This window comes from Meriones unguiculatus, chromosome 3 (genome assembly GCF_030254825.1).
Source record: "Meriones unguiculatus strain TT.TT164.6M chromosome 3, Bangor_MerUng_6.1, whole genome shotgun sequence".
Taxonomy (NCBI): Eukaryota; Metazoa; Chordata; class Mammalia; order Rodentia; family Muridae; genus Meriones; species Meriones unguiculatus.
In genome coordinates, this window is record NC_083351.1 from 7,970,035 (window position 1) to 7,996,003 (window position 25,969).

At 52.6% G+C, this 25,969-nt stretch overlaps 1 protein-coding gene across 1 annotated transcript; it reads left to right on the forward strand.

Annotated features, from left to right (window-relative positions):
* Plod1 (procollagen-lysine,2-oxoglutarate 5-dioxygenase 1) lies at nt 1-24,462 on the forward strand. Its single transcript, XM_060379104.1, has 19 exons — nt 1-175; nt 4,028-4,119; nt 4,989-5,122; nt 5,502-5,665; nt 7,122-7,234; nt 8,306-8,369; nt 9,535-9,632; nt 10,590-10,691; nt 11,242-11,373; nt 13,523-13,644; nt 15,266-15,370; nt 15,646-15,771; nt 16,468-16,609; nt 17,866-17,979; nt 18,573-18,638; nt 19,218-19,322; nt 20,460-20,606; nt 22,491-22,616; nt 23,631-24,462. The coding sequence occupies exons 1-19, from the start codon at nt 100-102 to the stop codon at nt 23,784-23,786; spliced, it is 2,184 nt and encodes a 727-aa protein (XP_060235087.1). The 5' UTR covers nt 1-99; the 3' UTR covers nt 23,787-24,462.
* The last annotated feature ends 1,507 nt before the right edge of the window (nt 24,463-25,969 follow it).

Sequence of the window (25,969 nt, forward strand, 5' to 3'; positions counted from 1 at the left end):
CGGGGCGGGCCCAGTGCGTGGCAGCCCCCGCCAGCCCAGTCGCGAAGTTTCCAGTTCGGCTTGTGTCTCGGTGCCGGCGGATCGTCCCCAGACCCGGCTATGCGGCCCCTGCTGCTCCTGGCCCCGCTGGCCTGGCTCCTTCTGGCCCAGGCGAAGGACGACACCAAGCTGGAGGGTGAGGGCGCGGTTGGGGAGCGGTGCCGGGCCGCCTCGCGGAGGACCGGGTGCCGGGTGTCCAGGCGACCTGGACTGGGAGGGCGGGGGAGCTGGGTTGCGTTCATTCGTCCACTTGCCCGCGGGTGACTCCGACAGATCACTTCCTCTCATGGGGCCGTGATTCCTACGGGTGTGCTGCGGGCAGGAGAAGAGACAGCCGAAGTACACCCCCATACCACCACCCTATTCAGCGCCCAGAGGAGCTCCTGATAACAAGTCCCTTAAGTAGCCAGGCTCCCGTATAGCGTAACACGACCTGCTGCAGCCTGGCCTCACCAGTTAAGCACATTTGCGACTCTGGAAGTGTTATCTTGTTTTCCCCATTTTCCAGCTTCACAAACTGAAGCTCCGGAGTTGATTGATTTCCCCAAGGGCACACAGCTTGTGGGCATTGGAAATGACTTCATCGCCCCCCGTCCTGGGTGTGTCTGGTTCCGGAGCCCAGGTCTGAGCTCCTGTTATCTTTAGGATGAGATTAGAGTGAAGGAGCAGCTGAAAGTGCTTGGGTCCCGGGTCCCCTGGACTCCCAGCCTAGTGCTCATTCCCCGGGTTTCCTAACGGTGTCCCACTCGCCTGAGTGGGTGGCTACTCCTGTCCTCCCAGCCCTTGCTGGACTGGACCGCCCCCAGTACTGCTGTCTGAGTCCCTGAGACAACCTCCTCCCCCAGGAGGACAGACCGTGGACCACACAGACAATTAAAACCAAACGGGCCACACTGTCCAGGGCATCCTGTTCCCCTCCAGGGCATCCTGTTCCCCTCCGCCCATCCTGCTAGAGGACATGGGACCTGACCTGGACATGGTGGGTGGTAGGAGTGTGCTGGGATCTGGTGGGTGGGAGAAGCAGCCCTGTTGGTGAGAGCGTTTGCCCAGCTTGCTTGCAGCTCAGGGTTCGATACCCCAACACCACGTATTATTATCCCATTCTCAGTAGAGATTGGGGCAGGGTCATCAGAAGTTCAAGGTCATCCTCAGCTACATAAAGAGTTGAGGTCAGTCTAGGCTACGTGAGACCCTGACCAAAAAGAAAAAAAAGAATAAAGGAACCTGGCTTTGGGAGCCACGTGCTGGGAACCACAAATTTTTGCTTGCCTGCCACATCTGTGCTAAGTCATAGACAAGGCCACACGCCTCCCACTGGTAACCTTGATGATGCACAGTCTTTGAGAAGCTCAGTATTCTAGACCTCAATGCAGGGTAGTGATACCTCATTCCTAGAGATCATGAGAGATGCCTCAGATGAGGTCAGTCCCCGAGTCCTCCCCTTAAATTCCAGGCACTTGCCATTTTCTCTCCGGGCTCAGAGCAGCGACTTTTTCTGGAGGGTCTAATCCAGCAAGGCAGGGAGACAGATCACAGGGTTGGTAATGTGTGCAAAGGGCCTGGGGTCCTCCCATTGGCCGGAGGAGCCTGCAGCCCTGTGGTAAGCCACCCCTTCTCCATCTCCCTTTCTCCTGCTTCTGCATGCCCTATTCCTCAGCATCCCACTTAGAACAGCCTCAGCTGCCCTCTGGGAAGCCCAGAGTTGGGAGTCAGAGATGGACCCTGCTGACCCAGCAGTGCCAGGGGAAGGGCAGTGCCAGGGGGTGCGCAGCTCCCTCTCTTGGAAGGGTACCCCTCTGGGCCAGGCATTGAGGCATCACCTGACCCACACTGACACCAGAGACTCCTTGAGTCCTCACAGTGATCTCTGAAAGACGGCTCCTTTATCCTGCAGTTCCCACTGTGCAGTTGAAGAAACTGAGGCGTGGGGAGGCTAAGTTGCTTGCTGAGCCATCTGTCCTCACCGCTTTGTCCTAGCGCCTCTCTTTCATCTCTGCAGACGTGGGTCACGGTTTTTTCCATCTAGGGAAAGCATTGCTGGACTTTGGGCAGCAGGTGGGAGGGCTGAGCTTTCAGGGTGCCAGGCTCAAGTGGCCCTGGCCCTGGTGGCTGTTGAGCAGACAGAACAGGCAGCGGGGGTGGGGATGGAATGGGGGTGATATCCCCACCCAAGCCTGGTGTTGAAACTGTGTGGGTAGCCCAGAGCTCTGATGGGCCTGAGAGTGGGCTGGATACCTGGGGGAGCCTAGAGAAGGCCCAGTAATTCTAGATTCTATCTTTGGTCCAGTGTTCTACTATGCTGGGTGCTGTGGCAGGTTAGGAGTGTGGACGTGGCTGGGCCTGATGGCGCAGGCCTTTGATCCCAGCGCTCGGGAGGCAGAGGCAGGTGGATCTCTGTGAGTCTGATGCCAGCCTGATCTACAGAGTGAGTTTCTGGACAGCCGAAGCATATACTGGCCTAGGATACTCTTCTTGCCCCCCTTTTGGTAAGAGGGCCTCAGAGCTGGTGACTGGCTGTCCTCATCTTCAGGGAGACTTAACTTTTCAGGCAAGAGTTGGAGGCAGCCCTTCCCCTCAAGTGAACTGCAGCTTTCTTCTCTGAACCCCAAGGGACAAGTGGGGGAGGTTACTCCTTCACAGCTCTTTATGGCATCATCTGCTCCTGCCCAGGCCCCTGAGCCCACCCTGCTGGGTCTTGCCAATCCCTTCTTGATCGCTTGGTCGGCCCTCTGGCTCTGATCCCGTCTACGGGACAGCCTCCTGCCTACACAGCCTCAGCCAGCTTGGGAGAGCTGGCCCCCTTTGTTCTCTCAGCTCACACTCCTGATGCCCAGAGAGAGGGGAAGTGGGGGGAGGGTCCTACCTGCCTGCCGGTGGCCTGGCTGGTTTTAGTTGTTGTTTTCGAGTGTGTATGTGTGTGTGGGTGTTCTGTTCACATGCAGAGGAGCCATAACAACCCCTGAACAGTACAGGCTTGTCCCCCGGCCTCCCTCTGTGGGCAGAAGTCTGAGTGGGAATCACAGGGGTTGACAGTGAGGAAGGGGAGAGGTCCTATTAGGCCTGGCTCTGACATTCTTGGCAAGCAGGACAGAAGCCAGCCACAAGACTCAGGCTGAAGAAGAGCATACACAAACCATAGACTGAGCCTCAGAGAGGCCAGGGACTTACCCTGGGTCACAGAGTTACCTTAAGGATCTAAACAAACATCACAGCCTCACCGTGGGCCTGAGAGGAGCTGCTGAGGGGCTCCCACAGACGCTGTGTTGAGAACAGCTTCTAGCACATTCTTTTGCAGAGGTGAAGTCCCTTTTGAGAAGGTATTAGCAAAGCCAGGTATGTTGAATGTGGTGGCAAATGCCTGGAATCTCAGCGTTCAGGAGTAGAGGTAGGAAGATGAAGAGACAAGTTCAAGGGCAGCTTTGTTACTTCTTGAGCCTGGTTCACGTGAGAACCCTTTTCGAAATGAGAGGAAGGGAGAGAGAGAAAAGGTGGTACCAGCTGTGACATGGACAGATTGAGGGGGATGTCGAGTTGGTACCCAGCCCAGGCAGCCTGAACCGGAAGCATGGCATTGGGAGCATCAGCCATGCAGGCTTGGGGAGGATGAGTAGTCCACCTCGATGCATGCAAAGAGAGCATGTGGCCTCTGAACCCTTCACTTGCCACCCCTAGACTAATGCCCAGCAGTGGCCAGAAAGATCCTCCCATGGTCAGCGCCCAGGACATCCTCCCGTCCACCCCCACGTGGTGTCTGCACCCTCTAAAGCCAGAGACTTGGTTTTACAAGGCAGGGTGTACCCACCCCCCACATTTGTCAGTTCCCATATACAGGGATCCCTGGGAGAATATAGGGAGACAAGGATTATTTCCTAGTTTTGTCCATAACCTGCTGGACAGCCCTTGGCACAGCCTGAGCCATTGACTAGTGTGATGAAGAAGGCCCCTGTCCAGGACTCATGTCCTCATTTCAGCTCTTCTCTGTCCACAGACAACCTCTTGGTCCTCACTGTGGCCACAAAAGAGACTGAGGGCTTCCGCCGCTTCAAGCGATCAGCCCAGTTCTTCAACTACAAGATCCAGGTGAGCGCTTCCTGGGTGAGGCAGAGACTGTGTGTGGTGTGGGGGCCCAGGGGCTAGGGCCTCTCCTTCCCACAGCTAGGGCTCTTGGGACAGACCAAGAGGAGGCTTCCTGGATGCTGAAGAGTGAGTATGCCTTAGGATGAAGGGCGGCATGTGAGCAGATTCTAGGAGGCTGGAGAGGTTCAGGGTAGTACCCAGATGGTAGCATCTAGAGGCCTTGTATGGAAGGCTAGTGTAGGCAGGACCTGGGAACCAGCATTCCTACAATCCCCTGGGGCATCTTGGAGACCCTCTCTGGGCAGTTCATGGGGCCCACCCCTCCCTCAGTGGACCATTCTGAGTACTTCTCCATCAGGCACAGTGTTGGGCACTGGGGACAGAGATGTACTCAACACTGGCCTCATCATGGCCTACAGAGAGCTAAGTATGAAACCAGGAAGAAAATGTATTGGCTGCTGTGGATCCTGATGCAGCAGGGTGTTGTTTCAGGCATGGCTGGATCCAGGGTCCCAAGCAGCAAAGGACTTTCTTTTTTCATCTCCAGAGACAGGCTCTCTGTATTATGTTGAGGTGACTCTAGTCCCAGACTCCTGCACCCCTACTTTTCAACCTTAGCTGATCATGACAGACTTGTCCTAACTTTAACAGGGTAGTCTCAGGAAGCCTCTGATAGGTCATCTTTGGGATTCATGCTCAAAGAGTGTCAAAAGGAATGGAATGCAGTGAGTGGTTATGCATGGTCACATGACTGTCACTGGCATCATCTGGTATGGTTTTCCTACACTGGGTTGAAAGGAGGCAGAGATGTCCTCTGCCCCAACTGGGTGGAAGAATATCTCTCTACCAAAGCTGGGGACTTCTCTCTGCAGTCACTGGGCCTGGGGGAGGACTGGAGTGTGGCTGGGGGACCAGCAGCAGGCGGAGGGCAGAAAGTTCGGCTGCTGAAGAAGGCTCTGGAAAAGCATGCGGACAAGGAAGACCTGGTTATTCTTTTCATTGACAGGTGGGTGTGTTGGGAATTCCTGCTTGGATCCTGGGAGTTCAGGGTGCTTTTGGGGGGCGGGAACCCCAAAATAAGACATTTCCTGGACATTATATACAAGGGAGACTCCCTCCAGCTAAGTGTATCTAAGGTCAGGAGGCCCCAGGATATGTAGGTCAAGACTCCTCTTGGTGAAAAGGTGGGAGGTGCAAGCTGCCGAAGGTGATGGATTTGCCATGTTCTAACACGACAAGGGTGTGGGTTATGGGCACCTGTGCCCAGTGTGGGCACAGAAATGTAGTAGACTGCAGCAGGTGGGGATGTGCAGAGGGGCTCCTGATCCCCGTTTCCCGTGGGTACCCTCTCTGAATCCGTCTCAGCTTCTTCCCTTTTGCCACAGTTATGATGTGGTGTTCGCCTCAGGGCCTCGGGAACTCTTGAAGAAGTTCCAGCAGGCCAAGAGCCGGGTGGTCTTCTCAGCCGAGGCACTCCTCTACCCGGACCGGAGATTGGAGGCCAAGTATCCGATGGTCTCTGATGGCAAGAGGTTCCTGGGCTCTGGAGGTAAGAGGCTGTGTGCGGGTGTGGGCTCCAGTGCCTGGCATCGCTGTGGGTCATGGGCTCCCAAGGCACACTGTCTCACTGTGTGCATTGCCTCGGAGGGGTGTCTTCCTCACCTTATTGAAGAGCCGTCCGGCTGTGCTGGGGAAACCTGATACCCTCTGATACTCTCACCTTCCACATCACTTCTGCTTCCCAACGATCTCTAGAGCCCAGTAGCCAGCCTGAGCTATGGGAGACCTTGTGTCAAGGAATAAATTTAAAAAAGGCAGGACTAATGAAATTGTGGCCATCTAGCCTGACGATCTTTGTTTGGTTCTCAGAATCCTCATAATGGAAGGAGAGAGGAACTCTGACCTCACACATGTGTACACACACAGACACACACGTTCACCCAGACACACTAACACACATATCTCACACACCCTGACCCTCACACGCACACGCTTACCCCCCACTCATACACTTACCTCACACACCCTCATATACATGCCCACCTGCCCCACACTCACAACACACCCACACCCACTCATTGCCCCCCCATACATGCATACACAAACAAATGCATAAAAAATTAAAACCACAAAACAGGGCAAGGTTGTAGCTCAGTTGGTAGAATGCTTGCCTGGCACACACAAAGCCCTGGCTTTCATGGCCATCACTTCGTAGGCGGCATGGTGCCACACACCTGCAGCCCCAGAATTGGAGACATGGTGGCAGGAAGTTCATAAGGTCATTCTTGGCTAACTGATGAGGGAAAGCCAGCCAGAGCTACATGAGACCCTTTCTCAGAAACAATTAGAAATCTCCGTATCTGCCTTTTCAGGCCTAAACCTGCTACCACCTGGGCCTCATCCTTTCCTGGTACTGAGCCCCCTGTCATTGGCTTGTAACCGTTCTGACACTTTAGCTCCTCAGACTTTTCTAGTCCTTTCAGAGGGTAGAACCCACAGGCCCACCCTGACTCAGTGGGGAGAGCAAGTCTCACTGGCCCAGAGAGCTAAACCAGTTGCTGTGCCCTGGTGGGGTGGGGGAGGCTCTAGGCAGGAGTCGCATGTCCTGTTTCTTGCTTGTGTGGCCCTCACTTTTCCCAGGGGCTCCTCTGGGCTTTCCCTGCTTTCGGGGGCTCAGACCCTGGAGTGCTGTGTGACATTTTTTCAGCCTCTCCTGTTCTCTGATCCGCGTTGCTCACATGACTATATAAACGGGAATCCAAGCTTGGACCCTTTCAAATATGCTCTCCAGGGGCCTAGCTCTAAGTGGGTGCAGTTCAGTGGGCTCCGTTGGTCTTGGGAGTGCTCAGCTGGCAGCATTAGCTAGCTCGCATCCCACCTCCCCTCAGTCAGAAGAGAAGAAGCGAGGTTTGTGAGTAAGTCAGTGGGAGGCAGCAGGGAATGGAGGAAGCCGGCCCAGAGGCTGTAAGCTAAGTGTCCTGTCTCCATCCCCGCTACCACTACAGGCTTCATTGGTTATGCCCCCAACCTCAGCAAACTGGTGGCCGAGTGGGAGGGGCAGGACGGTGACAGCGATCAGCTCTTTTACACCAAGATCTTCTTGGACCCAGAGAAGAGGGTAAGAGGTGGTGGGTGGGCTAGGGACTGAGTCCCACTGGCCAGGTTATACTGGGGACAGTCCTCTGGGACCTGAGCCTCTGGGTTGGTGTCTCGGTCAGTTTGGGCTGCCGTGACAAGCTGCCACAGACTGGGGGCCGGGGGAAAGGCTGTTAAATAACACGGTCATTGCTCAGTGCACCGAGGTTGGGTGAAAGCAAAGTCCGCAACGTGGCTCAGTGGGGAAAGGTGTTTGCCGCCAAGCGTGATGACTCAGTTCAGTCTCCAGGACCCACATGGCAGAATCAGAGAACAAGCTTCTGGAGGTTGTCCTCTGACCTCCTTTCATGGACTGTGGCACCTACATGCACACAAACATAAGCACATACAAAGTAAATAAATGTACGGGACTGGAGAGATATCTTAGTGGCTAAAAGCACTTGCTGCTGTTGCAGAGGACACAGGTTCTATTCCCAACACCCACATGATGGCTCAGAGTTGTCTGTAATTCTAGTTCCGGGGGATCTGATGCCCTTTTTTGATTTCTGGGTATATGCACATGGTGTCCTTATGTTTGTTGCAGGCAAAACACTCATCCATCTACAAATAAATAAATGTAAAAGAAAGCCAGGCCTTATAGTGTGTCTGTAATCCCAGCATGTGGGAGACTGAGGCTGGAGGATCATGAACTTGAGACCGGCCTGGGCTATGTAGCTCAAACCAACCTTCACATTCTAAGATCCTGCCTCTGAACCCAAAAGTTGTTAAGGTGTGAAAAGTAGTGCAATTAGCATTTCTCACAGGAGTTGTTGTGAAGATCAGGTCCATATATGTACATAGGAACCTGCACTGGAGAGTGACACATAGCGACACTATGCCTCAGAGCGTTCTGTGACATGGCTAACATCCTTATGATAGAAACAGCTGCTTCCTTAGGTTCTTTCCAGTCTTGAGACTTCCTGGCTCTCTGTTATAGAGCCAGGATGTCTCTGGCTGAGCCAGTGTGGGGACAGGCTCCCCATGCCGGGTGTGCTGGGGACCTGGTCATGGCTGGGGCTTGTCCTTGCTGCAGCCCATACCCTCCTTCCTGCAGGAGCAAATCAACATCAGCCTGGACCATCGCTGCCGAATCTTCCAGAACCTGGATGGAGCCTTGGGTGAGCAGTGGGAGGGGGTGGAGCCTGAGAGGAGAAAAGGAGGTAGGATCTTAGAGGGGAGGAGAAGTGGAGCCTGAGGAGGAAGGGGAGCTGAGGTGGGATGCCTGAGGAGTGGGTGGAAAGGAGTTGAAGGTTCCTGCCAGGGCTGGAACCAAAGCAGGAAAACCAAATGACTCCTCCTTGGCTCCTCATTGTGCTGGGCTGTTGTAAGCCTCCTGCCTCCGTCCCCAGAGACCCTCCAGATGTCTGTTGGAAGCGGGGAGAGGGGCAGCTGTTTCTTTTAGGAGGAGGCAGTGAGGCACCTGCCACTTGACTCTGCCCTGCACTGTCATGTCAGCACAAGGGCCCCTTGCCTTGGGCCCCTGGCCGGTGATGACTTTGCCACTGTAGGTCTTCCTGATCGTCATACATACCCCACCCAGAGCTGCCTCTGTGTCTGGGGCTGCTCCTCCCCCATCCCACTTCCAACTCCAGTGAGTCACTCACTAAGGACAGGGGTCAGTGTGGCTTCTGTGCTCTTTCGGTGCTGTTTTGCCAAGTGCTTCTCAGGCACACATTTACCCCATAAAGAAGGAATTTCAGGGCTGGCAAGATGGCTCAGTGGGCAAAGGTGCTTGCTGCCGAGCCTGAAGACCTGAGTTTGAGTCCCAGAACATACCCCCAACACTAAATAAATAAATGTGATTTTATTTTTATTTTTTATTTAGTTTTTATTTTTGTGGCAGGGTTTCTCTGTGTAGCCTTTGTCTTGGAACTTTCCCTGTAGGCCAAACAGGCCTTGAACTCAGAGATTTGCCTGCCTCTGTCCATTAGGCCTAAAGGCATGGGCCATGGCATGGCTGGCTAAATGTAATTTTTAAAGAGCATGGCTGCAGAGATAGCTCAGTAGTTAGGAAATATCCTAGAAGATGGAAGTTTGGTACCCTTAACTCCATCTCCAGAGGAGCTGATACCTCTGGCCTTCTTGGGCACCTGCACTCCAAGTGCACAGACACACGGACACACAGACACACGGACACACACACAAGAATAAAAGTAAATCTTTAAAAGCAAAAGGAAGGAATTTACAGGTAGGGAAACTTAGAGGGGTGAAATGGCTGTCGCAGAGCTGCAGCCTACGAGCTCCAGCCTTGGTCCTTCTGCCACTGTGCTCTCTGACCCCCAGATGAAGTGGTACTCAAGTTTGAAATGGGTCATGTGAGAGCCCGGAATCTGGCCTATGACACTCTCCCGGTGGTCATCCATGGCAACGGGCCCACTAAGGTAGGGAGGTGCTCAGCCTTGGGGGAGTGTGGGTGGAAGCCAGAGTCCCAGTTCTCCTACTGCGCCTGCAGCCTGGGGCTAGTGCCACTGTTCGGGGTCCTCTGATACACGCTTGGTATTAGGTTTCTCCACTGTGGTGGGCAATCATGCCTTGTCCATCTCTGCTGGACCACAGACCTGTAAGAGGCCACTGTCCCCAGCTGTTTGGATATGGCCATCATTGTCATTTATTCCCCGAGTGAACATGTCGTGGATGCCTGTTCAGGGACCAGTCTGTCACAGATAGGAGAGTTGTTGCACTCACGGTGTGGTGGGAGGGGCTGAGGGCAGGTGGTGCCTGGGGACAGCAGACCCATGGTCCCAGAGGACTGGTTTGTGGCTCATAGCATATTTGTTTATCATCAGCCTTAGAGTCCCATGGTCAGGAAAGGAAAGAGAGCCAGGGGGGAAAATGCAGATCTGTGGCTGGGGGTATAACTCAAGGGTAGAGTCCTCGCCTAGGATGCTTAAGGCCCTGGGTTTGAGCCCCAGAGACCACGTAAACCAGACATGGTGGTGCACACCTATAATCTCTCAACTCAGGAATTCAAAGTCATCCTTGGCTACGTGGTTGAGTTCAAGGTTAGCCTGGACTACTTGAGACTGTGCTCCTCCCCCATCCCTCCCCCTCTCCACTCCACTCCACTCCCCCCCCAAAAAAAAAAAAAAAAAAAAAAAAAAACAGAAGACAAAGGAAAGTGCAGATCTTGGTTCCAGCCAGCTGTGCTGCCTGAACTCCTGCCCAGACGAGTCCCTAAGAATCTGGGCTTTTATAAGCCCCCAGCTCCCTCTTCGGCAGCCAGGATGCTCTTCTGGGTGATGGAGCATTTCTTCCAAGACTGTGAAATATGGAGTTTGCTAGTTTGCAGGGTATGGCTGGCTTGGCTCCTTTCCAAACCCACATTTGACTCCCAATAGCTGCAGCTGAACTACCTGGGCAACTACATTCCTCGATTCTGGACCTTCGAGACGGGCTGCACCGTGTGTGATGAGGGCCTGCGAAGCCTCAAGGGCATTGAGGTGAGGCCAGGCCTGAGCTAAGGGCGACAGTTGAATGCAATCCCATGAGATGGGCTGGGGGTGTGTGGGGGGTAGAGATGATCCTGAGTAGAATGGTGCTTTGGTGAGAGGCAAAGAGGTTATTTCTCTGTCTGTGGGGGCACCCAAGTGCCTCTTTCAGGAGGCTCCTCCAGAATACACAGGCTCTGGCTTCCTGCCTGATGTCCGAATCCATTTTCTTCTCCCTATCCCTTTGTGCTCCTATAGCCTCTTCCTATGTAGTCATTTATGGCCCAACTTGAACACCACACCAGCCAGGATCTGGTGTCATCAAGGCTTTCCCCTGGCCTTGTTCGGAGCCTGGGATCTGGTTGTAGCTTTCTTAGACAGGCCTCACCATGAGTCCTGCCAGCCCATGCCTGACCTGCTTTGATGTTCTGCGACCCAGTAGGCATCTAGCCACCCAAGGCCATGGTGCCTCCGAGTCAAGCTTTCTTGGGGTGTGGGAGGGGCTTGGTGGCAGGCAGTGAGTAGACCCTGCTTGACTCCTGTTCTGTCCTTCCCTCCGCAGGATGGAGCTCTCCCCATTGTCCTGGTTGGTGTGTTCATTGAGCAGCCCACGCCATTCCTCTCCCTGTTTTTCCTGCGGCTGCTGCGCCTACGATACCCCCAGAAACAGATGCGGCTCTTCATCCACAACCAAGTGAGTTGAAGCTGCTGTGTAGGTGCATCTTGAGGGCCTAAGACCTCTGGGGACCTCACTGAACCTGGACGGAATAGAAGTGGGGGAGGTGGGCTTTGCCCCCAAATCTCTAGGCTGACTAGGTCAGGCGGCCTGTGCCTGTGTTCCAGCAATACTGAGTGACCTGGGCCATCAACCTTCAACTCTGTGCTGTTTTCTCGCTGAGTAAATTGAGGTCGGAATTGTGATAATCACATAGAATTGCTGCAAGGGTTAAACAAGTTGACCAGTGAAGTGCATAAGAGAGAAAGGGGTGGGGAGGAGTTGTCCAGCTACTGAGGATGCTGAGGTGTGAGGTTTGTGGGTTCAAGGCCAGCCTTGTCCATACAGTGAGCCTGTCCCTCTCCTGTGAAGAAGTTTTATAAAGGAGTAGGTAGGTAGCTTAGCTCTCGTGTACTTGCCTAGTGTATGCGGGCCCTCGGCTCTAAATATTTTAATTTTTAAAATTATGTGTGTGTGTGTGTGTGTGTGTGTGTGTGTGTACACATGAGTCCATGTACCCATGGAGGCCAGATGAGGGTGTTGGATGCCTGGAAGCTGGAGTTGCAGGTGGTTGTGAACTGTCCGACATGCTGGGAACGATGCAAGCTCAGGTCCTCTGGAAGAGCAGCAGGCGTGAGAGCACACACTTACTCGCTCCCTGGCTTGCTCCCTCCCTCCATCCCTCCTTCCTTCCTTCCTTATTTATTTACTTATTCATTTATATTTAGTTTTTTTTTTTTTTTTTTGAGACAGGGTATCTCTCTGTAGCCCTGACTGTCCTGGAATTCACTCTGTAGACCAGGCTGGCATCAAACTTAGAGACTTGCCTGCCTCTGCCTCCTAAGTGCTGGTATTAAAGGTGTGGGTCACCATTCTCAGCTCAGCAAGCACTCCTAATGACTGAACAGTCCTGAGTCCCTGTTCTATCCATAACAGTAAGGGAAGAAAAAGGCTGCCTATCCCAGTGTGTACCCTTGTGTCTTAGTTACCTATTTGTTGCTGGGACAAAACACCATGACCAAGGCAACTTGGAAAATAAATTGTAAATTGATTGGGCTTATGGTTCCAGAAGGTTAGGGTCCATGATGGTGGAACAAAGGCATGGTGGCAGGAACAGCTTAGCGCTCACATGTAGAGTCACAAGCAGCAGGCAGAGAGAGAGAGAGGGAGAGGGAGAGAGGGGGCACTAGGGATGGCAGAACGCTTTTGAAACCTCAAAGCTTGCCCCCAGTGACACATCTTCTCCAACAAAGCTGCACCTCCTAATCCTTCCCAAACAGTTCCACCAACTGGGGACCAAGTATTCAAGCGTGAGTCTATGGGGTCCGTTCTCATTCAAGCCACCGCACCTTGACTGTTGTCACTTTTGCTTCCTGTCTCCTTGGTGCTTGGGTTTGATTGGGTGACGAGTCAAGTTGGTTTCCATTGCGTTAGCAGCTTCAGGGGAGATGGGTACAAGTCCTGAGCTCAGGGAACAGGCTTGGTGGCTCAGCACCCTCCTGGCTAGGTAAAGCCTGGCCTCTCAGCTGCTTTGCTGTGGCTGTGACTGGCCAAGTCTTACCCAGTCTGGGGGCCCCTTTGTGCTCTCTGAGCTCTGAGTCTCATTCCAGGGACCCCAGTCTCCCACTCAGGTTGGCTCCTTGCCTGCCTTACTCACATCCACCTCAAGGACATGGGACCCCTATAGACAGAAAGACAGTGGGACACACATCCTGTGAGAGCATTTGTTGATGTGATTCTACAATGTCAATCGGTTGGACATCCATGCTTAGGTTTGGGACTAAAAATCCTGTTCTCACCATGTCCCCAGAATAGGGTCCCATGGTGGAGACTGTCACAGATGCATCCAGATCCCCTTGGTACACTGGTTAACACCACACCCCAGAGATCATCAGAGTTCCTGGCTGTGGGGTCTTTGGGAGGAGGAGCTGTCCTGATGACAGAGCTATGAAGAGGCCTATGCGTCAGGGCCTGGCCAGGGAAGATGATGAAAGGATCACCAGGGAAGGGCACCCAGACAGAGGTGGCAGGAGTGGGCCAGAGATGGAGCATCCTCTGGCGAGTGGCAGGGGTGCCGTTTCTCCCGGGGGCTGTACCCTCACCTGTGCCCTGCCTCCCCACCCCCCAGGAACAGCACCACAAGCTTCAGGTAGAGCAATTCCTGACAGAGCACGGCAGTGAGTACCAGTCCGTGAAGCTAGTGGGTCCTGAGGAGCGCATGCCCAACGCGGAAGCCAGGAACATGGGCGCGTAAGTCGGACACAGGGTTCTCAGTCACGGGGTTCCTACATTGACGGTGGTGGATTGATGGCAGCAGACAGATGGGCCGTGGCATTGGGAGCAGCAGGCTGGGAATTCAGAAGGCCCTGTGGTCTCCAACATCATCCTGACCGTGTCTGGGTTTCAGGGCTCTCCTCTGTGAAATGAGGTAGTAGTCTCTGTCAGTTCAACTCGGGCACTCCCAGACAGTGTCATGTGGGTTTTGGAAGCAAATTAGGGAAAGAGGAAAGAAAGGCTGGAGGGCTAGAAGTAGATCAAGGCTGACAGAGAAACGACCTCCGACTTTTTGTTTTATTATTAAAAATATGGTAACTGGGTAAAAGTGCTCACCTCTGAGCCTGAGCACCCGGATGCGGGGGATAGATCCGACTCCTGAAGTTGTCCTCTGACCTTCCTCTGTGTGCTGTGGTGCACACACACACTAAAAAAAAAAAAGAACAACAATGAAGACCCACGAGTCCATCGGTCTAAGGCTGGGGATGCAGCTCAATAACAGAGGGCTTGCCTCGCCTGCTTGGTGACACTCCGTGTTTGATCCTCAGCGCCACATAAACTGGCCATGGTAGTGCACACCTGAAATCTCAGGCAGAAGGGTCAGGAGTTCAAAGTCATCCTCAGTTACATAGCTGGCTCAAGGCCCTCTTGGGCTACATGCTGTTTCAAAAAAATAAAAAATTCCTCTGTCTCAGTCTGGGACTGGCAAGCTTCATGTACAGGACTGGATAATAATCAGCTCTGCCAGTCAGGTCAGAGGGCCTATTGCCTTGCTGAGCTCTCTGCCCTTGTAGCATAAAGATGGCCACCAATGTATAATGAATGAGATTGTGTTCCAGAAAGATTTTATTTAGGGAAACTGAAATTGGACTTCCTCAAAGGAAGGCATAATTTTCTTTTGATTTTCCCGCCCTCTCCTAGTCATAAAAGAACAGAAAACCATTCTTAGCTTCTGGGTGGAACAGACCCGGCAGTGGGAAGCTTCACACTAGTTGAACAAAAGGGACATTTTAAGGAGGTTTTCTGGCATATTTGAGGCAGGCTCTCATGTAGCCCAGTCTGGCCTTGAACTCTTGTGTATCCAAAGCTGCCCTTGAACTTTAGATTCTCCTGTCACATGCTGTGACTACAGGAGTGCACCATCATAGCCAGTGGCACACTTTTTATTTTTTATTTTTACCTGTGGGGTACTAGAGATAAACCCAGGACCTGATACATGCCAAGCCAGTTTTGCCACTGATGGACATCCCCAGCTCCCACTGGTGCTAGCTGCCAGTTTCTCTCAAGACAGGTAGTGTTGAGTCTCATCTGGTGGGCTGTGCTTCCCCCAGATCAGGCCTTTGCCATTGCCAGGTCCTTAATCTGAGAGTTCAGAAGCCTGGGGTCTAGGCATTAGAGTTGCAGGGGTGGGGAGTGGGGGGACCTTTGAGGTCCCAGCCTGCTCCTGAGTTCCCATGAATTCTAAGGCCCTTTTCCTGCTACATCATGAAGCCAAACAACAAGGACAGATGTATCTTCTGGGGAAGCTCTGGGACCAGCCTGAGATGTTGTGATGGCTTCTCCCTTCCTCTCCCCTTCATCCTTTTTCCTCCCACAGAGACCTGTGCCGCCGGGACCAGACTTGCACCTACTACTTCAGTGTGGATGCTGACGTGGCTCTGACTGAGCCCAACAGTCTAAGGCTCCTGATTGAACAAAACAAGTAAGACTGTGGGTGGTCCCCTGAGCTAAGCCTGGTCAGAGTGGAAGCCCCTTGACTTTCTCCCCTTCTTCTTGGGCTTCCCAGCCTGACAGCTCCAAAGACTGACAGAATGGCACCCTGTGGGTTTGTCCCCAGCATAGGAGGGTTCAGGTTTCTGAGGAGCCAGGCCTGCCCTACCCCAGTGACAAGCATAGAGATCCCTGCATGCAAATCACAGGTTGCTGGGCCCCTCCACTCCCCATCCTTAGACTGGTCTGCCCCTGTCCCTTACTCAGGAATATCATTGCGCCACTCATGACCCGCCATGGGAGGCTCTGGTCCAACTTCTGGGGGGCACTGAGTGCTGATGGGTACTACGCCCGCTCAGAGGACTACGTGGACATTGTGCAGGGGCGGCGTGTGTGAGTACCCATTACCATCATCTCTTCTGGGTTTGTGGAACCTCCCTCCCTTGCATTCCTGTTCCAGTTGCTACTGAACCTCAAGCAAAGAGGACTAGAGTCAAAAAGACACATAGAAGAATTCCTGAAAGTTGTCTTGGGCTGCAGTGCCCAGGGTGGGAGGTAGAGATCAGCACTGTGGAGTTTAGGACTTAACTCAGCAGTACAGTGTTTGCAAGGTCCCCAGCACCAAAACAAAACAAGAGAAAACAGTCAGCTTAGATCTGGCAAGATGGCTCCGTGAGGAAGGGCATCTTCTGCCAAGCTTGACAGTGTGAGTTCGATCCCTAAGACCTACATGGTGGAAGGAGAGGCCAGGTCCCAAAAGTTGTCCTCTGATCTCCACCCATGTCCTGTGGCTCATACATGTACATGCATGTATACAAAATAAAATTAAAAAACACATTTAAAAAACAACAGATTAGCACCCTCAAATGAATACCTCCCCCCTCCAAATACCAGCTGTCACCTCAAGTTGAATAGGCTCAACTCCTGATCTGCCTGCCTCAGTCTCCCAAGTTCTGGGATTACAGTTATGTGCCACCACACCCATTTTATTTATAATTTTGATACAGCGTTTTCCCCCGTCTCCAGGCTGCCAGCCTCTGAGCCCTCCTGCTAGCCTGTGACCCTAATCATCTCCCCTTTCTCCCTCAGCGGCGTCTGGAATGTGCCTTACATCTCCAACATCTACCTGATCAAGGGCAGTGCCCTGAGGGCTGAGCTGCGGCACGTGGACCTGTTCCACCACAGCAAGCTGGATCCTGACATGAGTTTCTGCGCTAATGTCCGGCAGCAGGTCAGTGGGGCTTCCTTCGGGTCCTTGTGCCAGGGGTGTGGTCCTCCAACCTTGACCGGCACACTGGGCCATCTTGTCACTGTATGTCCAGGAGCTTCTGAGGCCCTGGGTGACAAGGCTGGTCTTCAGGCCTGCAGGGACCAGTTGTTTCACTGTTTATTTGTATTTTTTGTTTGTTGAGTTGATGCTTCAAGGTAGGGCATTTGTTTTTGGGTTTTGGGTTTTGGTTTTTTGAGACGGGTTCTCTGTGTAGCCTTGGCTGTCCTGGACTTGCTTTGTAGATCAGGCTGGTCTGGAACTCACAGAGATCCTCCTGCCTCTGCCTCCTTGAGTGCTGGGATTACAGGCATGCAACACCTCATCCAGCAAGGTACTCCTAATACTCCTGCCTCAGCCTCCCAAATTCTAAGATTACAGAAGTGTGCCACCACAATTAGAGTATTTGTTATTTTGATACAGTTTAAAGAAAACTAAACCTCACACCTCAAAGTAGTCTGGGAAGTATGTCCAAGAGACATTCATATGTCTTCATGTCTCAACTCATGTCCTTTGTTTTTTTTTTTGTTTGTTTGTGCGTGCCAGTGTGTGTATGCATTGTTTTGAAACAGGGTCGTGATCTCTGCTTTTGCTTCCTGAGTGCTAGGTTAATATAAGCATGTGACCATGTGCTGTGAAACCTGGCTCCCACTGTACATTTCTTTGTGATCTTTTTCTAGTGTTGTGATCAACACTAGAGTCAGTATTGTGATCTCTTCCCCCTGTGTGTGTATGTCTGTCTCTGTGTATGGGTGGCACAGGAATCTCATGGTGTGCGTGTGGAGATGAGGAACCTTCCTGGAGTTGATTTTCTCCTTCCGCCTTTACACGGGCCCCACGGCTTGCACTCGGGCTGTTGGGCTCTAATCATCTCACCAGGCCTGATTCGAGTGTTCTGAAGTGAGAGCATGGTTAGGATTTCCCCTGTGATAAGCGGGTCAGGATCACAGCCCTTGGCAGTGTTCTTGCCCCACAAGGCTTGAGGCTCTGGGTTCAATCTCCAGTGCCGAAAGGGAGAGAGGGTCCTTTTCTTTTTATATTCAGTCCTCCAGGAGGCCTCTGTCTGCATCCCCGGGATGGGGCTGTGCTGGGTGCCGGGCACACACACTGTATTCTCGGGTCCTTATCTTAGAAGGTTGAACCTGGTGATGGGGCACTGCACTGCCCCTTTCTGGGGCGTGTGGGGTGAGGAGGCCTTTCTGTCCACCAACTCTCCGCAGGACGTGTTCATGTTCCTGACCAACCGCCATACCTTTGGCCACCTGCTGTCCCTGGATAACTACCAGACCACCCACCTGCATAATGACCTCTGGGAGGTGTTCAGCAACCCTGAGGTGAGACCTGGGTGGGTTGATCTGGGCTGGAAGTCAAAGAGACTCCAGCTGGCTGATCTCGTCAACGGGGAGACTTTGTGACCTGTTCTCCACGTGTCCCCACTCACCTCCAGCGCTCTTCCAGCATGGATGGAGCCTGAGACACAGTGCCCTCTAGTGGAGCAGGGAGCTATGGCTTAATTGAGCCTTGTTAACCTCTGGGCATCGCTTGTTTTGGTTCTGAATTGGGACTTCCCTGGCTTGGCCTACCCCTGAGGGTGTTTTGATGTTCGGAGGAAGCAGTGGCTGTGACAGCATGTGACAGTATACCTAAAATGATAGGGTGTGTAGCTGCCAAGGGCATTTGTCCATGCCTAGTCACAGACACATACAGAGATACAAATGAACATTTAGGTGCAAATGTGAGATTTTGCGTATCCAGACAACACTCCCACCCCAGCAGGCACTCGAAATTTGCCTTGGTGAGTTCATACCTACTCAGGTTTTGGCGGGGGAGACCTGCAGGCCGGAGACTCCATGCTTTTAAGCTTGGGGTGAGCACAGCTGACGCAGGCCAGGCCTAGAAACCCCACCCCATGCTGCATTCTCTACAGGACTGGAAAGAGAAGTACATCCATGAGAATTACACCAAGGCCCTCGAGGGGAAGCTGGTGGAGACGGTACGGGCTTCGTATCTGTGGAAGTGCATGGGGGTGGAGCTTGAATGGGGTGGGGCTAGGGGGTGGGGAGAGGCACCTTTCTGTCTGTCTGCTCTGGCCCTGCTTGGTGTAGCTCGGCCTCTCCCCCAGCAGCGTTTTCCAGCTGAGGTCTGTAGATCCTTTGACAAGAAGGATGGAACTGTGGGCATGGGAGTGCAAGCATGTAATCTGGGGGCAGAAGGATCAAGAGAAGGAGGAAGGACCATCCTCCAAATTCAACCTCTGAGCCCAGAATGCGGGATGGGGGCTCTGTCCTCTCGCCCATGCCTCTAGCCTCTGCCCAAGGTGTACACTCTCCCGTGGCTGATAGTGACTGCGTGGCTGTAACATTGGCTGGAAAGTCCGTCTGGTCTCTGTTCATCTTCAGCCCCTCACTCAGCGTAACCAGCTCACTGAGCCCTCACTGCTTGGGGACACTCAGATCATTTCCCTGAGGATGAGGGAATGGGGTGGGGAGGAGCCCGCAGGGGATCCCACAGTTTGAGGAGATCATGGTACTGTGAGTCTGGACTCCCGTGACAGAGTCTTCGTTCCTCCCAGCCTTGCCCAGATGTCTACTGGTTCCCCATCTTCACAGAGGCGGCCTGTGACGAGCTGGTGGAGGAGATGGAGCACTTTGGCCAGTGGTCTCTGGGTGATAACAAGGTACCACAGACGCCTGGGGGGCTGAGGGAGAGCGCCTTCACCCAGCCTCCCCTGCTGGACTCTTCTGCCCACCTAAGCAGTCTGCCCAGGACTCTACTTTCAGGGTGCAGGCGGGCAAGAGCACAAGGTTTAGCCAAACAGACATTGCCAGCTATGTGGCTTTGAGATGCCTTAAAGTGGGGTTCAGAGTTTTCGTCCCTGGCATGCTATTTGAATGCCTCAGCCTCCTGCCCGGGACAAGCGTGTGAAGAGGGGAGGGATGAGCCAGCAGGGGACGAAGGGCATTGGGTACCAGGTCCACGTTCCTTGGCCATGTGATGCAAGTGGCATAATGAACATTTGTTCTCAGGAGTCCCTTGCCCACACATGGCTTGGGAACTTTCAGCATTGCCTTTAAAAATATGCGAGTTCCCAGGTCTGTGTGCCTCCAAATGGCTGATCTCTGACCCTACGGCTGGACTAAGTGTTCTTCTGGTTACCTCCCTGACGTAGGTATTTTGGTGTCTGGGAAGATGTGCAGAACTGTATGCTTTAGTGACAGGGATAGCCCATGGACCCCCTGAGCCTCAGTGAATAGCAGTCCCTGTTTCTATGCTGTTTCTAAGGGGCTTTAAACACCAGGTAGCTCAGTGTTTCAAGATTCTGAGTTCGTTTCTCAGCACCAAGACAGAGCCCCCAAAGCACCCATTGTCTCCTAGTCTCTGAGGGTCAGGCTCTAGGGTTGCCTTATCTGGGTCCTAAGCTCAGGATCTCATAAAGCTACACTTTGGGGGTCTGCTGGAGCTGTTCTTCGTCGATGGATTGGGCTCATGAGGCTGTTACAGCAAGTCAGTTCCCTGAAGCTGGAGAACACAGGGACAGCCAGGCTCTCCACCGCCGGCATGAGCCAGGACCTGTCTGCCCAAGATTCTCTGTTAAAAGGTTCACCTGATCTGAGCACCCAGGATGCACTCTCAGTTGATTAACCTGAAGTCAGTGGATTAGGACTTTAAGGACATCTACAACTCCCCCAGCCCACCCCCTCATAATGTCGCAACCTGTACCAAGGTCAAGGGGAAGGGATGAGTCCAGAGCCCGGGTATCAGGGCATGGGAGTCTGGGTGCCATCTTAGATTCTCTCCCCACGCTCACTTCCAGGACAACCGCATCCAGGGTGGCTATGAAAACGTGCCCACCATTGACATCCACATGAACCAGATTACCTTCGAGCGGGAGTGGCACAAGTTCCTGGTGGAGTACATCGCCCCCATGACTGAGAAGCTGTACCCTGGCTACTACACCAGGGTGGGTCTGCCTGGAAGCCACAGGGCGGGGCATGGTGGGCACAGCTTTAGGGAGAGGCCAGACATTCTGGTCTCTAAGGAAGAGTAATATCTCCACCACCTCATTAAGGGAGGTATGGAGTGGGGGAGTGTGAGTGCGTGCGTGTGTGTGTGTGTGTGTGTGTGTGTGTGTGTGTGTGTGTGTGTGTATGTGTGTGTGTGTGTTTAGACACAGACCTCTGGGTGTGGGCCCGAGGCACCCGTGGGTCTACCGTTCTGCTGTAGGCTCAGAGTGTGCCTCTTGTGAATCTCTTGTTATTTATTTATTGGTACTAGGGATTGAACATAGGGCCTTGCTTGTCTAGACAGTCATTTTACCAGAGACACATTCCCAGCTCTCGAGTTTTGTTGATGTTTTTAAAATGGAAATGGGTCTTTTCGGGATAGGGTCTCTTCTAGGCAGAGTAGGTCGGTCTTGAACTTGAGATGTTCTGTCTTGCTTGGCTTCCCAAGAGCTGGGATTACAGTGAGAACCACCAAGCCTAAATCCTGGTTCCCCCTTTTCCTTTTCCTTTTGAGACATGGTCTCACGAACTTATTCAAGCTGACCTTGAACTCACTTTGCAGCCTAGGATTTTAGACCCTCCTGCCTCGGCTTCCCAGATAATGGATTATAGGTGTGCACCACCTAGTTAAGTTTTCTATACCTTTGCTTATTTATTTATTTATAAATGTATTCATATTTTTGCTTTTAAAAATTTATTTTCAATTAAATGTAGCTGTGTGTACTTGCATAGGAGCGTTTGAGGGGTCCAAAAGAAGCTGTTGGATCTTCTGGCATAGAGTAACAGATAGCTGTGAACTGCCATGTGGGTGCTGGGAACTGATCCTGGGTCCTCTGAAAGAGCAGCAAGTGCTCTTAACCACTGAGACATCTCTCCAGGCCTGCTCCCTGTATCTTTAAACCTTGCCTTCACTATCCCACTAGTCCACCAAAGAAGCCATTCAGCTGCCTGCGAGGCCATTCCATCCCTACTGTCTGTCCGTCTGTTTGGTTTTGGTTTTTCAAGATGTGATTTCTCTTTGGCTGCCCTGGAACTCTCTCTGTAGCCCAGGCTGGCCTCGAACTCACAGTGATCTACCTGCCCCCACCTCCTGGAGTGCTGGGATTAAGGGTGCCCACCCCCCACCCCTGTCTATTTAATGGCATCATTTACAAATCTATCTTCATGCATCCCAACTGAGCTACATTCCCCCATTCCATCCCCGCCCCCTTTTTTTGGCCTTATGAGGTAGGGTCTTTCTGTATAGCCCAAGCCTGGCTAGAACTTGCTATGTAGGCCAAGCAAGCCTCAAACTTGAAATAATTCTCCCGACTCACAGGCATGCCTTCCCTTTTCTTTTTATTTTAACTTTACGTGTATGAGTGCTTTGCCTGCATGTATGTCTATTCATCATGGATGTGCTGCCTGCAGAGGATAGAGAGGTTGTCGGGTTCTCTGGGACTGGACTGGAGTTGCTGATGGCTGTGAGTTACCATTGTGGGCCCTGGGAATAGGACTATGGTCCTCTGGAATAGGTCCTTCTCTAAGGACCTCAGGGAATCAGCAATCTATATAGTAGCCAGAAAGGGAAAACAGAGTTGGATTCATTCCTCTTCTCACTCTGCCTTCCTTTCCTTCCTCTCTCTTCCCACCCTCTAACTCCCCTGGCCCTCTCCCTCTTCCCTTACATTCTTCCTGAGACTGTCTGTGCCAGCTGCTGTTCCGGACCCTGGAGGACTGAAGCAGTCCCACCCTTGAGAGGGAGCATCACAGCAGATTAGATAAAGCCTCACTATACACTCTTGGACCTCCATAGCCTCTCTTGACTGATGCAGGCCTTCTTGTCCCCTGCCCTGTCACAGGCCCAGTTTGATCTAGCCTTCGTTGTCCGCTATAAGCCTGATGAGCAGCCTTCGTTGATGCCACACCATGATGCCTCTACCTTCACTGTCAACATAGCCCTGAATAAGGTCGGGGAAGATTATGAGGTGAGTCAGGGCCTCAGGCCCCGGAGGCAGGCCTCGGGAGGAGCCAGGCTCTGGTGAGCAAAACCCAGTGATTATGACAGTGTCCCAGGGCTCAGGGGAAACTTGGTGTCAGGAGTGTGTGGAGAGCTCCCTGTTCGAGTGGGGTCAAGGCACAGCTTGGCAGGAGGAAGGGTCCACAGGAGCCAGAGTACCAGAGTACAAACGCCAGAGGTTCTGCATCTTGGCTTCCTCCTCAGTAGCCCTGTGTCCTGTAACAGGTTCTTGGCCTCCCTGTTTCCTTCTGTCTTCATGTGAGCTGTAAGACCAAGTGAGGGGAGCCAGGTCATGGCTTCTCAGAAACCCCAATAAACACTCAACTGAGTGACAGCCACTGGTGAGGGAGCTTGGGCCCTCCTCATGAGAAGGAAGAAGGCTTCTTTGGGAGTGTGGAGACTGTGAGCCTTGGTGGGGAGCACCAATTTGTGGTTGGAGGAGACAGCTAGGGAAACCAAGAAGGCGCTGAAGTAGAGGAAAACCATTCTGAGGATCTCACCTAGGCCTACACATAAGGCCAGTTAGTGAGCTGGCTTGGGCCTCCATCCACTCCTTATGCAATTTTTAAAAAACTTGTGTTGAGAGATGGTGTCACCATGTAGCTTTGGATGGCCTCAAACCCATAGAGATCTGCCTGACTCTGCCTCCTGAGTGCCGGGATTCAAGGTGCATGCCACCAAGCCTGGCTACAACTATTTCGGTGTGGTTGTTTTTTTTTTTTTCTAGTTCTTCTGGACTTAGCTCTAGTGTTGGGACTGGAGAGATGGCTCTGTGGATAGAATGATTGCCTATGGAGTACAAATCTCTGGGTTCACCATGGCACTACATAAAACCAGGCGTGGTGGTGCACAGCACTTAGAAAATGGAGGCAAAAAGATCAGAAGTTCAAGGTCACCTTCAGCTACATAGCCAAGTCAAGGTCAGGAGCTGTGGTGGATAGATGAGAATGGGGAGAACTCATGATTACCTCCTCTCTCCCAGGGTGGAGGTTGCCGATTTCTGCGCTACAACTGCTCCGTGAGAGCCCCAAGGAAGGGCTGGGCCCTCATGCACCCCGGGAGGCTCACACACTACCACGAGGGGCTTCCTACCACCAAGGGCACCCGCTACATTGCTGTGTCCTTCGTCGATCCCTAACTGGCCAGTGCCTGCTTCTGTTAGACCTATCTCTTCACTGACAACCACTGCCCAGCAGCCCCTGGGGCCTCTGGGCCCCGAGGAACCCAGTCCAACCTCTGATTCCTGAATTCCTGTTGCTCTTGAAGCTACCAGTTGGAAGGATCGGGCGCAGGCCAGAGATGGGGCGCCCCTCCAAGACTGGGGCTGCCCATGGTGCTATCAGTCTCAGGAGATGTTGGTAATGATCGTCATCCTGGAGTTCACAGCCCCCTTCTTCCGCTGGCTTTCCCTGGGGCCAGACTTCTGCTGGAGCTGCCTGGGATACTGCAGAGTCAGATGCTATGCCTGGAATGCCTCTGGAAGAACTAGTCCCCAGGATTCTCTTTCAAGTTTCAGTGCCACCAAGATCTGGGCCAACCTGCATTCCCCCTCACCCCAACTCTACCCCTGAACCTAGGACTGTTGACGCTCTCCCAGGTGTTTATCGTCAGAGCAAACAGTTGTCTCTGTTGAGACTGTAACTTAGAAATCCTCCAAGAGGGTCAGGAAAGACTTCTGTGCTGTAGCTTGGTTCTCTACTGACCCTGCTTTGGGGGAGGGGCTTGATATGTCCACACTGTACTGGGTCACCCTGTCCCAATGCCTTTGGAGACAGGGACAGAGACGAGAGTTCTATTAAATGTTGTTCAAACCACCACATGAGAGATGTCTGGGGTGGGCCGGTATACCCATGACAGGCAGACACCTGCAGGGAGGCTGTGAGAGCCCATGGCTGGAAGGACAGGCTGCCAGTGGACTCTAGGACTTAGCTCTCTCAAAACAAGTATCTTGTGGCCTCTAGGGTTCATTCCTGTAGTCTAAAACTCTACTATTGACTGGGCACTCATTGGGTCATATTGTTTCCATTGCCGAGACCTGCGTTATCTGTCACTACTTCTGGAGCCTTTGCGAGCCCTTCTCACAGCCATGAACATGAAATAAAGAGCAGAACTTGGAGTGGCCCCCACCACACCCTGGGCACACTGGGTTGAATGTGCTTCAGGGCATTTGTTATTAAGATCTAGCAATATGTAGCTCAGGTAGGACTCCAACTCAGGATCCTCGTATTTGAACCCCCAAACTGGCATTGCAGGCATGCTATCACCACTCCCTAAGATATGGATATCTGTCCATATCTTACAGTAAGCTGGCCATGGTGCAAGTCAGGCCCTCGGCACATAGCCCTCCTGGGTCAGGGCTATTTCTTCTTCGCAGGTGGAGAAATAATTGTTGGCTTAGGGACATAGCAAGTAAGTGGTAGGGACAGGGATTTGAATATGCTTTCTGTGATTGGAGTGATCAAATCCTTGTCCTGAGGGATTGCCACCTGTGGTTGTAAGGCAGGAAAAAAAATGTGCTTCACTGTAGATAAACGTCAAACCTCACAATGGCCATAAGAACAGCAGTGTAGGAGCAGGAGGGAATAACCAGCTAAGCTGTCTCTCTGATTTATATGATTTTTGCCTCCCAGGAGACTTTTCCCCATGTGTGAATCACTTTTTGGTTGTTACAACTGGGGAAGGAGGTGCTACTGGCTTCTAATAGACAGAGACCAGAGGTACACAGGGTAACCCCTAACCACCATGGGGGGGGGGGGAAGAAAGGATTTATCCTAAAATGTCCGGAGTGCTGGAGAAGGCTTGTCAGTAGGTGCCACTGAAGATGTGTGACCTTATGTGACATGGGACCTTAGTGTGTGGGGGAGAAAGGGACACAGTGTCAGGTTCCTGTAGGCAAAGACCCCTGAGGCCTGGAGGATGCAGATGGCTGGAGGAGGTGGGGTGCGGGCCAAACTATAAAGGACTACTTCCCCAGCTGTCCCCTTAGTCTCTTTTGTTACCGAGAAGGGGGAGGCTATTGTGGTTTTTGAGATGGTGTCTCCGCGTAGCCCAGGCTGATTTGAACCTCATGTAACCTAGACTGGCCTTGACCTCAGGCAGTCCTCCTGCCTTAGCTTCAAGTGCTAAGGTTCCAGGCTTGATTCTCAGCCTGTTTTCTATTGCTATACTGTAAAAGAACACTGCAGTCTGGGTAATTTGTAAAGACACAGGGGTCTCCAAACTTTCAACATTGTGCATGATGTGCTCATCTACAGATGTGTTGAACTGATTTCCTAGCTACCTGGGGACACATGGCACTCAGGCCACAGGTTGGGTCCACCT